Here is a 13,977-nt window from a genome sequence, read left to right as displayed (position 1 = left end):
ATTGTTAGTAAGGTTTAGGAACACTTAGTTAAGTCTAATTAGCTGTATAACACAATTTAGGAGAGTTAGAAGTTGGGAAAAATAGTTAAAAGTGGTAAATGTGGTTTGGGTTGCATAATTCTGCAGAATTTGTGCTGCAGAATTATGCAAACTCGTTGAGTGAATATGGTCGCCCAACGAGTGGTCATGAGGGATGGCTCACCGTTTTGCTGATTCGCAAAGCAAGCTGGTGCGCTGAGCGACCAGTTGAGGTCTGGGAGCACTGTCAGATTTATTCGAATAGCGAAGGGGTGCGCTCAGCGAGTGTTTTGGAGGTTTGGGTCATTGTTTGGGCTTTCACATAACGAATTGGGGGCGCTATGAGAGGGGTTGAGGTCTGGTACCATTGGGAGTTTATTCGCACAGCAAGATAGGTTGTTGTGCGAGAAACCTCTTATTCGCTATGCGCTAAGCGATTATGCCTGGTTATCATGTTTCCTTTCTTCTTTGTTTCTTGTTTGTGGAGTAATGAAATTGATTTGATTGTGGTTGATGAATGATTGTGAATGAGTGTTATTTAAGTATCAAAGAAAGGTTTATGATTTCAAAATGGTGTGGAAGAGAACTTCAAGGAGGAATTTCTTAGTGATGATTGTCAAAGTTTGTAAGTATGAATATGAGAAGCTCAGTCTTGGAGTTCATCTGACATTCTAATGGTCACTCATTCTCATGTAGAGAGGGGTGAGGCATGTCATGAGAATAGCAGGAAGTCCTAGCCTAGGGGCTTTTCCTTGGCCTAAGGTGAGTGATAATGGACTAACCTTGTGTGGTAGCTTGGGGTGGGCCAGCTGTTTCACCACAACAAGTGCACGAACTGCCATAACTACATATTCATACTAATCTAGATAATCAAGTCTAAGGTTTTTACATGTTAAGACGTTTGGAAGGATGTATTGATATAAATGATTTATGTATGTTATGTTATAAATGTGATATGATTTCTTTGGTATCTAGCTTACCATTGCTTCTCTGTTGTATGTTGTGTGTTGTTTTCTCTTTTGCAATGATCACCTTAACCAGTACGAGCTTAGAGAGGACATCTTTAAGGGAATTCAACATTTAGTTGAGAGAAAAAAACAACGGAATAGATAGTCTTTGGTCCGTTAAAGATAGGATCTCTCGTTCTAGTAGCCTCAAATTACTTGTAAGTTCTCATTTATATATTTTTAGTAATTTTATACTACTAAAATGGAATGTTACATTAACACATTCAAATTTATTGAATTTTAATTGATCAATTTCAAATTGAAATATTTTACTTATATAAAACAATTTAAATTTAGTAAATTTTAATTTCTAATTAGAGTATTTCAATTACCATCAAATCCAACAAATTATTTAAATATCAAAATTTTTTTTAATAATTCAAAATTAAAAATATTGATATTTTTCAATTGGTTGATAATATTTTTTGGTCAAGATTTTTTATTTGGAATTTGAAAAAAAAAAGTTTATTAATTGATTTCAACGCAAATTGTTCCGTACAGTGACTACAATTATTTAGACCGACATCAATCAAGATTACTCACGTACAATACTGATAATTTTGATTTTTGCTGACTTTTTAGTCAATGTGGCTGGAAAATTCTCGCAATAGACACTTCTAGAAAACAATTATTTATATTTAAGGTTGAGTGAAAATTTTCTTAATTAACATTAGAAAAAATATCCTAACAAATTATTGATGAAAAATAACATATGTGTCGATGATAAAATAAATAAATAAATAAATCAGTATAAATAACTTCTATTTACATTAAAACAAATTCCAATAAATATGAAACAAAAAGTAACAGTATGACATTGTCTTGTAGTAGCAAAGGGTATCGAGACAAAATCAGAAAGAAAGAGAGAAGACAATGCCATGCACACACGTTACATATCCTTTTGAACTACATAGGAAGCTTAACGGCTTCATTAACAGTGTTTTGGTATCAGAAAGTATGATTTTAAACCATGATTATGCATAAATGAATAACTAAATTAGATTCAACTTTCTTCCATTCTTTGAGGGCTAAAAGGATGCTAAAGAAAAAATAATTAATTGATGAAATCATAACATAAGGAAAGAACAAGCTTATTTGGAACATGAGGAAACTCAGTATTTGAGCATTGTACATCTAACAATCAATGAAGAACAATACAATATCTAAGTTAGAAATCAATCATTTGGTTAAAGCTTTCATATCTATTTTCACACCAAATCAGCCCTAGCTATTTTGCATGACAAATTCAAGTACAAGGTGGAAGAAAATTTAAGCTAACAGAAGAACAACAAAAGCCAGTTGATAACCAAAATCAAGATACCAAGCTGAGGTAGTTTGGTGTCATACACAAGCCTCTATCCTGGGCTCAAATGAAAATGCAGACATGAACTCCATGACTTCTCCATTCAAGCAACATTTCGGCAACTCTGTCCATGTGTTGGTCACCAAATCACAGAGAACGTAAGTGCATAGCTCAGGAGAGTTCAAGCATATAAGTATCTGATGGCCAGCACCAACACAGTTAATATCTGCCTTCTTTCCATACCATTCTTGAGACATTGCTGCAGCCATTGCAGCAATCTGTTGCCAGCATCTATTTGTGTCATCGTATTTCCACACCCTAAGACTTGTGCTCTCCAAGAATTCTGATAACAAAACAACCAGCATCTCACCACCACACTCCACAATGTCAATGGAGTACTCACTGAAAACAGGCAACAACCTCGGATACTCAAAAAAGCACTTGGATGTCAAATTGCAAGCTACTACTGTCCCTGAGGAGCTGAGGAAATACACCATTTCCTCACCATCTTTGGTGGTAATGACCGAGGAATATTGCTTAGATGGGCTCCTCTGCATGCTACTTGCCACAACTGTTCCAGCCTTACTAAGGAAGTACACAACATTGTCATCATCGTCATCGGTTGAATCACAATCAATGGAATTGTCATCAACCTCCCTCCTCAGAGCAGTCTCATCTTCCCAACAGCAAGAGCTTGAGTCATAGACTTTGAACAAAAGATTAGGGAGTTCACCGAAGACTAACACAATCTTGTAGGAGATTTGATCTCTGAAAGTTGTACTCATTACAACGGCATTGAGAGGCTGATTTTCTGAGGGGAAATGCAATGGAGGGAGTTCACTACAGGATCCGGTTACTGGATTGCATACAACAAAGTTTCCTGAGAGTTTGCGGTAGCAAACCAGGCCACCAGATGCTGCAACAGGCATGCAGTTTATGTTAGAGTCTTCGAGAGGAAGACGCAAGTGATTGAGTTTTTTCCAACTGTTTTCAGCAGTGTCAAAGACAATGGATTGGTTGAGGCTGGGAGAAACCATCAGAAACCAAGGATCTCTTGAGGGAATGTGTGAGCAGGCAAGCTTGAAACTCACAGAAGCAGCAGCTGACTTCCATCTCTTGCAGACAGAAGTAAGGCGGAAGAAGGAGGAAGTTGGTAGCCACGAAAGCACCCTCTCTAAGAGATCTTCATTAAGGTCATCCAGAGAAAAGCCGTTCAAGTGTAAAAAGTCCTCATTTTCTGGAGACTTTCTTTTCAAACTGGGTTCCATTGGCCACAAATTTGGAGAAAACAACTGCAGAAACAACAAAGTGTTAAGACGTTATAAAAAAATCAATCTTTTCACTTTAATAGCTTTTATCAATCATAAACACCAATTGATGTGAATTAAGACTTTCAACTTAAACGGGTAACGCCAAAAGTTGTTTATCTGCACCAAAAAAGATCAAAACTTTCCCTATCTTTCTCGAACACCCTGAATTTGCAAGGTTCGTTCTTGAATTTTGATAACCCTCCACTCAAACCTCACAAGCCATACTTTAGAAACAAAGATGAAAGCAGAGAGTTCAAAATCCAAAGCAATTTCCCTCTTTTCCCTTTCCGACTAACCCTATTAACAGAAATCCACGTACAAGAAAAGAAAATGGTAGAAACAGTCACTCCAGAGAGAAGGGGCTTCATTAGAAGAAGTGGTGGGTAAGCAGCAAAGAGCAGAAGAATAATGATGAGAGAAGAAGAAAAGTAATGAAGGGTAGACAAGTACCTGATAACGGAAGTGAGGTAGTTGCTCCTATGTTGAGAGTGGATAAGCAAGAGACAGTGAGTGAGTGAGTGAGTGAATGCGTTGGAGAAGACAATATTGTGTGTTTAAAGAGGAGTTTGGAGAAGGAAATCAGAAGAAAGTGAAAAAGGGTAAAAGGGAAAGCGAAGCCAACAAGTAGGAAGAGAGGTAGGAAGCTTCCCGTAGAACTCTTTTGGTTGGATATTGGATGGTTGACACTTGAGACACTATCATGTGATGAGAAGGCATAGGCATAGGCACACGCATACGCACACGCCACACCACACCACACCCACACCACACACCCGTGTGTGGCTTCTTACTCTTAAAAACATAAATCGTGTACCGTTGGATTAGATAACAAGAGCATAACTCGTTGACTTTTGATAGTGGCTAGCTACCTATGCTTTGGATTCGGGTTGAAAAAGAGAAAAAAGGGTGCACTCAGCACGCAAACAAAAAACCGCTGGGTTAATAGTTTAATCATTTTAGGTTTGCATAAAAGAAAGAGAAAGGACCACTTAGTTGTTTCAAAGTGGATATCGGCAATGTCAATTTTGTCAAAGGGAAGAAGGGTTGGGTTTTGTCTGGAACTCGTGCGGTTTTCGGCTGACCTTCCTACAGCAAAAGCACGAAGCAACCATCTATTCTTCCTCCCTTTTGGCTCCTCGTTGAAGAATCTTTGTCTTCTTTTGGTTTGCTTTGTTGTTTTCTCCAAGTCAATGCTCAAGCCCCATCCATAAGACAAGTATTTTTTATTACAACAAACCAAAGGGTTAGATTAGTGTGTTGAAAAGCAAAAGCAGTTAATTCTCATCTTTTTCTTTTCTGTTCCTCCTCGTATGCTTTCACCTCTACCAGATGCTCGCATAACCAAAAGCCGCTAAGCTCTTAATCCGCGCATCATACAACCTCATTTTCTTATATTACCCTTTACCCAAACAAGTAGAAAATGCCTCTATTCAACTTTCTCCATTCAATCTTCCCACAATTTACCTGAACAAAACTAGTTCATGGGTTTCAACAAGACAATCTTCTTTCAAAATGGAATATTGCAATATCATCTTTTTTACCTATCTCTTTCTTTCATTATTGCATGTAATAATTTACAATTAGAGAAACAGACACAAAGATGTTCTTGAATAGATTTATGTACAAAACATTTCTCAATTGAAAAAGATATATTCTTAATGTAACTTTAAACATCACACTGTTTTTATTTCTTATAGGAAGCTGGAAATTTCCACGGATGCCATTTCATAATGCTCGATTTAAATCTGTATCACCAATTAAGAATAATATAACTTAAGTGTAATTAATTAATTCAACAAACATTTATGCATTGGATAAAATTTTTATAGATATTTAAAAAAATGACTTTCTAAATAGTTAAACCAAAGAAAATCAATAGTAGAAGGTCCAGGCAACTCGGAGAATCGTTTTTCTTGTACAAAGGGGAGAGATAAGGACAAAGGGATTATATTCTATAAGAAAAAATAGATCAGGAAATCCATCTAGAACTGTTACAAATAAGATCCAAGGTTATTGCAAATAATGAAACCCCGGACAAAAATTTCCCAACTCACCACCTTTTTCGATGATGGGATAATTAAATGTTAAGAAGAAATAACAAAAAAAGCTGCACCAAGAGGTCAGCTGATATTTCCATTTCCTTTGTCATTTCAGTGGGAAGAACCGATTCCAGAAATTTGTTTGCCTGCGTCTTCAACTGGAATAGAAGACTCGTTTGCACTGACATATCCATTACCATAATATGTATTATCTTTAGCTGTAATCAACTTGTCTATAACCACAGCTTTGTGTTCTAAGTCTTCCACGTTTCGATGATCCCTTGAAACGGAAGAATGCTTACCTAGAAAGGAAGAGTCATTCGGTGAACCAGGACAAGAACCAGACGACCTAACCATATCAGTATCTTGCTCGCCTGAAGTCCTTTCAAATGATCTGTCCGCTATATCTACATCCCCCAAATCGTTGACGGCTTGAGAAATAGGAACAGATGTTGATTCAACAGCAGTACAAGATATTTCATTTGCAATACCAGTTGAATCAACATTAATCATGCCCGTATCCTCAAACTGCTCTCTTTTGGCTTCTGAGTTCAATCCAGCAGAAGACTCGCAATCATAGGTGGAAGAAACTTTCGATTCTGAACTATTATCAGATGGCAAAACCTCAGAACCTCTATTACAAGTTAAAGTCTTCATTTTCGAAAGGAGGCAGCCATCTTGTTGAGTTTGTCCAGCCTCCACTTCCACTTCTGTTGTTTGAACTTCTGCTATCCCTGAAGATTCACTAGTTTGAATTTGAAGGCCTGATGGCCGGGCACTACACCTGCCCAGGATCAAATCGAAAATCACTATACCACTTTTTCAAGAAAAAAACTAAAAAATATTATCATTAAAAAGGGCAATGACAGAGCACAACCAAAGATGAAGCTTGACAACAAAGTAAACACCGGAACTAAATCCCTAACTTAAATAAATGTCTACCAATTAGTTTCATGAACATGCATCATTAAAAATTGTGGCTGACATTATCTAATCAATTAAATGGATTAGGAAACCACCAGTAAATTTGGTCCGAGATGGCAGTGAGTAGATTTATAATGCAACTGAGAGCCAGGGACCAAATTAACCGATAGTTACCAAGTTGAGCCAAATACGGCCCATATTAGTCATCAAAAATCACCTAGACTTTTGTACTCACACGCTCAACTTGATACAATGTTAACAAAAGCCAGCTATTTGGTAAAGAAATATCATTCAGAAGAAGTGAAAAATACAAACCACGAATACTCTGAAATTATTGGTGCGTGCGTGACAGAGAAACAAAGAGAGCATTAGCCTTTAACAGAATCACAAGAATACCTGCTATACAAAAGCATATATGCTCCCTCAGAAAGTACCTCTTCCAACTCCACAGTCGTAACCTGAGAAATGTAATGGAACACAAATGAAGATACTGAGACTGGCTGTTCAAGCACATTAGACAGGGTACTGGAGACCAAAAAGAAATATATTCAAACTTGGACTGGGAGACAAAGAAATCTACCTTCCAGTCATCAATCCTATACCAGTTCCCCAGGAAGTCCTTGATGTAGCAGATGTAGTGACCAAAAAATGAAGCATTTAGCATATCAATATGTACCACAACACCATACAACTTATAAACATCAGATCCATCTCCAGCTTCACTCATGTAAGGGCTAAGATTTAAAGTCTCAGGGAAGGCTATTCTCTTGTTAAGTTTCCCAAACCTCCCACTCTGCATGTACACAACACCCCAAAAAAAGGAATGAGAAAGTTGATAAGAATAGTTAACAGTTCAAGCCTTTCATGCTTCTGTATACTAGTAGGCTGTATGTAAGTCTAGATGATATTAGTAAGACCTGAAATCTTTTCAAGGCGACAGTAAGAATATTTGGAGCACATTTCACAGTAAGGCGTTTCCATGCCTTGACATAATCCTTGCACCTGACAAGCAGCAGGAAACTTCTTTAACAACAGGATATTCCTAACAGAAAAAATACATTACCAAAAGCACATATTTGAATTATATTTTTATCGGCAACTTACTTTCCACCATTGAAACTTTTCCTATTTATAACTTTTTTGCCAAATTGTAAGTCTCAGTTATCCAAATAAACGCATCACAATTTAAAAAATTAAAGTAACACCAAAAGCCTCCATTAAGCATGAAACAAACTTAATTGAGAAATCTGGTATCATCAGACCAAAAAGAAACTGCTAAACTAAACATAATTTTATGGTTGATTTTTAAGAAAAAACAAATTTTTCTCTACCCATAAAACCACAAAGCATTGTCATAAATCAACTTAAGCTTGTAATTTGACAGGAGACATCATATAAGCACCACCTTCCAAATTCTTTAATAAAAGCTAAACCAAGAACATAGATAACTTGAACTCAATAACATCCATAATTGAATCCTGTTAAATATAGTGAAAATTATATATTGGAATTAATCCCTTGTGTTAAATACACACATAGGGTTCTCTATTTATAATAGAAGAAATATGGGCTAAGCCCAAATACAAATGAATATGTAAGAATAAAATAAAATAAAATAAGAACAATGTTTCCCTAATAAACATATAGGGACTATATTTCCCTAATTAACATAAACACAATATAAACTAAATATAATATCTCTAACACTCCCCCTTAAGCTGGAGCATACAGATTGTATGGACCAAGCTTGGAATAAATAAACTCAATTTGAAATATATGATCTGTCTTCAAGAGTGTGCGGCAAACAGATGCGCAATCACATGTTGACGAACAACTAACAGTAATTTATGGACAGTAGTGAACAATTGCAAAACTTCAAATAGCACCATGAAACTTCAAATGGGATGACTTTGACAAAGGAGAACAATGATAAACTCCAGGGACTAGATTGCCATCAAGTAAGGATGGGGCTTGCATCAAAACTACAGGGACTGCCATCACTGACTAATGGGGCCTGTAGTGGCTAAAAGCGACAAAACTACAGGAAATGCCATCACTGACTGATGGGGCCTGTAGTGGCTAAAAGCGACAAAACTACATGGAATTCCATCACTGAATGATGGGGCCTGTAGTGGCTAAAAGCGACAAAACTATAGGGAATGCCATCACTGACTGATGGGGCCTGTAATGGCTAAAAGCGACAAAACTACATGGAATTCCATCACTGAATGATGGGGCCTGTAGTGGCTAAAAACGACAAAACTACAGGGAATGCCATCACTGACTGATGGGGCCTATAGTGGCTAGAAGCAACAAAACTGCAAGGACTGCCATCATTGACTAGTGGAGTCTGAAAGCCTAAAACTTGGCTGGAAACACACTCCCCCTCACGACGAACGACGGAAATGACGGCGCCAATGATAGACCGTGAAAGTGGAAGATCATAATGAGCTCTTATTCATCAAAGAGCCCAAAAACAAATCTAAAAGATTTGACAAAGGGTTGGTGAAATTGTTTCAACCCATAATTTTAGTGTTGAAATTTCTTGGTGTTAACCACTAACTGTCCTTGAAGACCTTTCAGAATAGAGAAGAAGATAGCGGAAGCAGTAGAGGTAGGACTAGGTGTTGGTGCATTAGTGGCACAAGTGGCAGAGATGACGGCCGGAGAAGTCTTAGTGGCACAGGTATCAGTACAAAATGGTTCTATCATAGTTACATAATTTTTATAGATGGCGAGAAGTCTTACAAGCTGACATCTTGGTTATCAAAATTAAGGGCTGTGGAAAAATTTATGTAGATGAGACTAATACAGTGAACTTAATTTGGAATTCAATTTCGAAGATAATTTAGTTAAGTTATAACAATGTTAATAATTTAGTTTTTTAACTTATTACATTGTTATTGTTCATGGTTTACTGCTACAGAACATCGTTGTGAACTTAATTTTCTCCCCAGACCGAGGACATCTAACTTCCCTTTCAATTCATAATCTAAAATCATCACGTTATCCTCCACATTCAATTCATCAAACTACAAAAACAGTTATTATAATTAATATTAATTCTTAAGGATGCTGAGATCAATGGCAATAAAATATTTGCAATGTTATATTAAACATTGGCATGGTACATGGTACAAGTATATTTCAATAGGAAAAGTAACCTTACCCCTCACATTTATACATATTTTCCCCATCAAGTGGCTCCCTGGCAGTAAACTGATCTAGACATTCCTCCAAGGAGGCAGCATCTCCATGAATCTCAACTGTCAAATCCATCATATTTTCGTACTGTTTTGAAATCTTTTCACATTTTGTGCAAACCACCTATTTAGTTTCACAAGAAAAAAGAATAAACAGACCGCCACATCCATGTCGGTATCAAAATAGAAAAATGCATTATGTTGACATTACATAAAGGCTTTATTCGCGACTACTGTAAAGGTTTCTTCCATTGATTCCATATTGCACAATAAACTCAAAATCTAAAGTTTTGATAATTGAAGGAAGAGAAACAAAATTCGCCCTCTCAGCCAATTTCATGAAAGAGAACGGAACATTTCAAACTAGAGACTCTCGGGGCCTATCTAAGTATCCATGTCTGGTTTAGTTTTTCTTTCTTTGCTATCAATTCTGTAAAAAGCAGAACTCGCAAACAGTTTTGTGGAACCAAATGTTTTTATAAGAAAATTGGTTAAGCAATTTGAATTCCCTTGTTTCTAGAGATTGAAATTGTAAATAAATATCATCCTTATCAGTAATCATTTGGAGTTCAAAATAGAAACCAAATAGGATATTAAATTACTCTAAATAGTCAAACCTTAAATAAAGATGAAATTATGGACTTTTAGATCTTAAGTTAGACAACTAATAAAGTTCAAAGAGAGATGAGAAAAATAAAACAAATTTCACTTCTTACCAGCCAACATAATCAGTAACACTTTTATTTGCATTATACATGTAATGAAACAAGAGAAAAGTAATAAGAAAAGCTTATTTCAATCTGATTAAATGTCCAACCTCAGATTGTAGACGGCCACCAAATATGTGTTGAATAAGGGTAGTCTCTTGGAGGTTAGGAGGGACAGCTTTTTCTCCACCAAACTCATCAAGGCAAACAGATTGCATGGTATCAATGGAAAACCTACAAAAAGAAAGCATTGGAAAAATTACCTTCTACGTTTACCAAACACAATATAATATAAAGAGATTATTCAAAACAGAATAAACACTTCACTACAAAAAGTGAAACGACAATGTTAGAAGGAAAAAAACCTCATAAACTCATGAGCATCTTCTTGTCTTCCATAGCCTAGAGTACCACCAATATTAGGCAATCGAGAGAGAATATTCATAGGAGAAAACACCTGTGAACTTTGCATTGTTCTTTCAACATGATTTTCAAATTCACATAAAAAGCACCAATCATTACAACTGCCTGAGAACCAAAAACGATGACATAAGCATGAGGAAGAGCTGAGTTCACAGTTAAAAGGTCTGAGTTATGACATTACATTCTCGACGGTGACCCTTCTCCAACAAGTAGGCAACAAGTGGCCTTGTGAATGAGAGGCACTGAAGAACCACATTTGCAAAACAACTAAAAAATTGCAATAAATGTAGATTATTTTCCATATACTCTAATTATAAATATCACGAATAGTGCAATAAAGTTGAAGCTCAGTCATGAAAATGAACAAACCTGTTTCCACAATTCAATAGCCCACAAGGAGGAAATCCTAGCTTGTTCCAGTTAAAATATTTGACAAATTCATCATAGGGAAAAAGAACCTAAACAAGACAAGGCATGTGCATTGAGAAAATAAACCAAATGTAGCCCTGTAAACAAAATGACATCAGAGACTCATGCACTTTGGGAAGGCTCCAGAAGGAGTCAGCAACTTGTGCTGATTGAGCTGTTTCTTGGGTAAAGAGCACAACATACAACGTGATCCGAATATCAAGGGTCTAAGACCCAACCCAGAAAAAAAAATCAAGAGCACACCACTGTTGCCTTATGAAGTTGAGGAGAGGCGCACCTTTGGTAACTGAATGATTATTACATAAAAATCCTAAAAGCCCAAGATTGTCCATCCTGATCATTGAAGCTAATGGGGTAAAACAATAAAACTACAACTTTGGTCTTTCAGGTCCCTTACCAGCAAGTAGATTAAGGTTTTGCAAATTGGAAATCGTAACATATAAGACTAACGCAAATAGGCACACATTAATATTTTTCTTTCCATAATTGGAAATCATAATCTTATAGTCTTAGCATCATGTGTATTTACTAAATAAGGAAGAGTACCAGAAACTAGTCATAGTAATATATGCTTGTTACCTAGTGTATTTACTCATAAGGAAGACAAACGCAAAACAATCCCAAGTATGAATATTTTTCTCTTTTCTTGATAGTAAATCATAATCTTAAATTCTTATTATCTTGTGTATTAACCTAATAGGGAAGAGTAACGCAATATAGTCACATGTATTAGTATTTTCCTTTTCTCCCCCTGACGCAAAGATTTTCTTTACTACGCTGCATGCATTTTGCACATCATCCTCAAGGCAATAAAACCTAGCACCTCAGAGTTTCCCTTTCCCATTCACAACCAACAGTAAGCAAAGCACATAACATGAATTTGTAATTACATCAATAATAGAAACTTACATCTTTAGGCTGCTTAATTGGCCTATAAGTTGTTCCACGGGCAGGTATCAGCGCAATCGCTGAAGAGCTCTTACCCCCAGCAGCAGAAGACTTAAACCCACGATTAATTACCCCATTTTGAGCCGGGCTTCTTGCACCAGCTTGGTGAAAATCCTTGCATACTGTCTTATGACCAGACTTCCAATGCGACTGCTGGCATTCTTGGGAGCTGTAAAATCCACATAAACATAAACAAATTAAATCTAGCCACCCCTCCTCTTTCCCGTTCGAATACCAAAATTATTCCCACCAAAATTTCTTAAATATATATATAGAAACACGTCAATTTTTTCAGCAAAACCCAAATTCATTTCACACCACATAACATAATTAATATCAAGTAACAACCAAAACTTTCCAAAAAAAACTACATCCTTATTTCGTTGGTAACTGTCATTAGTACGAAATATCTACCAATTTTATCAATGACTAATCACTACAAGAGATTCTAACCACTTTTAGTATGTAGGCGTCGTAATGTTCATCCACGATACTCCAATTCAAAACTTTACTAAAAAAATCCAAACACAGTTCCAGTACTACTCAAACCACCAACACAATTGTCCATGCTCTAAATTACCACTACACCAAATAACTTAAAGCTAAATAAATAGATAAATGAATTAATTAATAAAACTCCGGGTAATGATAACGATCACATTGGTGATTAAAGAAAGGAAACGTACCAATAAAGAACCGCTTTGCAGCGCGAGCACTTCTTGGAGGAGGGTGTGGCGCAGACGGCGCAGAGAGATTCGTCGGCGGAGGACAGAACGCCGGGCATTGCGTCGGCGAGGGCGTGGTGCTGGTCCCCTTCGAAATTGGCGTCGACCTCGAAGTACTTGGAAGCGGTGGACTTGACGAAAAAGTGAACCCCAACGGCCACGACGATCACGGAGAGTAACAGTTGCAGGAACCAATTCAGATCCCACGACACTCCAACCACAACAAGCATCTACGTCGTCGTCGATTGCGTCCCTACTCCGATTCTAGGGTTTTTCCATCGATCACGCAATACATCACATCCTCCAATTAGGGTTTTCTCCTTCTTCAATACACTTATATTCCTCTTCCAATCTTATATCATCTTCTACCTATCACACATACACACTCTCTCTCCCTCTCAAATTCTGTTATTTGTATCAGGAACCTCGATATAGATATATAATAAAAAAAATAATCAATTTATTATCATAATTATAAGAATAAACAATTAATATCTTACTCTAACTATAACATAATCATAACAAAAATTTATGATATATTGTAACTGCTTTTTCTTCTTGCTTTCCTGTGACACTTGTGCTTCTTTGTAACTGAAACAATGAATGCCCTATCATGTGGGAATCCATTTTGGGAAAGAGAAAGAAAAGCGTGATAATAATAAGATCCTCATCAACAGCAAAAACAGAAAAGTTTCAACAAATTATGAAATGATTGTTATTCATTAATGATTTTTGTCATGGATTATTTAATTTGATTAAAATTTAATAGTTTTTTGCTCCTAAATTACATTGAAAATATTATAAATTCCTAAAAATAACCCATTCTGTATATTAAATTTAGATGGATATTGTTTTACGTGTGTGTTTATTTGTATGGAATTCTTTATTTTTCCCGTTGGATTTTAAAGTTAAATTATTTCTCTCTTGTTTATTTCCTAATT

General features: G+C 36.3%; 2 protein-coding genes across 2 annotated transcripts; both read right to left on the bottom strand.

Moving 5' to 3' along the window:
* Positions 1-2,102: 2,102 nt before the first annotated feature.
* LOC106762990 (F-box only protein 13) lies at positions 2,103-5,216 on the bottom strand. Its single transcript, XM_014647135.2, has 2 exons — positions 4,089-5,216; positions 2,103-3,620 (listed from the first exon to the last, which is right to left on the bottom strand). Exon 2 carries the CDS (start codon positions 3,594-3,596, stop codon positions 2,367-2,369), a length of 1,230 nt encoding a protein of 409 aa, XP_014502621.1. The 5' UTR covers positions 3,597-3,620; positions 4,089-5,216; the 3' UTR covers positions 2,103-2,366.
* A 353-nt stretch (positions 5,217-5,569) lies between these two features.
* Positions 5,570-13,630, bottom strand: LOC106765115 (ubiquitin carboxyl-terminal hydrolase 18). The gene is made up of 11 exons (XM_014649620.2): positions 12,998-13,630; positions 12,273-12,480; positions 11,304-11,392; positions 11,116-11,201; positions 10,877-11,039; positions 10,622-10,745; positions 9,771-9,928; positions 7,519-7,603; positions 7,182-7,394; positions 6,998-7,059; positions 5,570-6,461 (listed from the first exon to the last, which is right to left on the bottom strand). The coding sequence occupies exons 1-11, from the start codon at positions 13,264-13,266 to the stop codon at positions 5,789-5,791; spliced, it is 2,130 nt and encodes a 709-aa protein (XP_014505106.1). The 5' UTR covers positions 13,267-13,630; the 3' UTR covers positions 5,570-5,788.
* Positions 13,631-13,977: the final 347 nt, after the last annotated feature.

This window comes from Vigna radiata, chromosome 6 (assembly GCF_000741045.1).
Source record: "Vigna radiata var. radiata cultivar VC1973A chromosome 6, Vradiata_ver6, whole genome shotgun sequence".
Lineage (NCBI taxonomy): Eukaryota > Viridiplantae > Streptophyta > Magnoliopsida > Fabales > Fabaceae > Vigna > Vigna radiata.
The sequence above is the reverse complement of the archived record's forward strand: the minus strand, read 5'-3'. Positions and strand labels throughout refer to the sequence as shown.

Excerpts from the sequence above, each read along its gene's own strand:
- LOC106762990 (XM_014647135.2), bottom strand. The coding sequence starts at position 3,596 with ATGGAACCCAGTTTGAAAAGAAAGTCTCCAGAAAATGAGGACTTTTTA.
- LOC106765115 (XM_014649620.2), bottom strand. The coding sequence starts at position 13,266 with ATGCTTGTTGTGGTTGGAGTGTCGTGGGATCTGAATTGGTTCCTGCAA. Across the intron at positions 12,481-12,997 it reads TGCAAAGCGGTTCTTTATTG|CTCCCAAGAATGCCAGCAGT; the intron begins GTACGTTTCCTT and ends TGGATTTTACAG. Across the intron at positions 7,604-9,770 it reads AATATGTATAAATGTGAGGG|GTGCAAGGATTATGTCAAGG; the intron begins GTAAGGTTACTT and ends GCTGCTTGTCAG.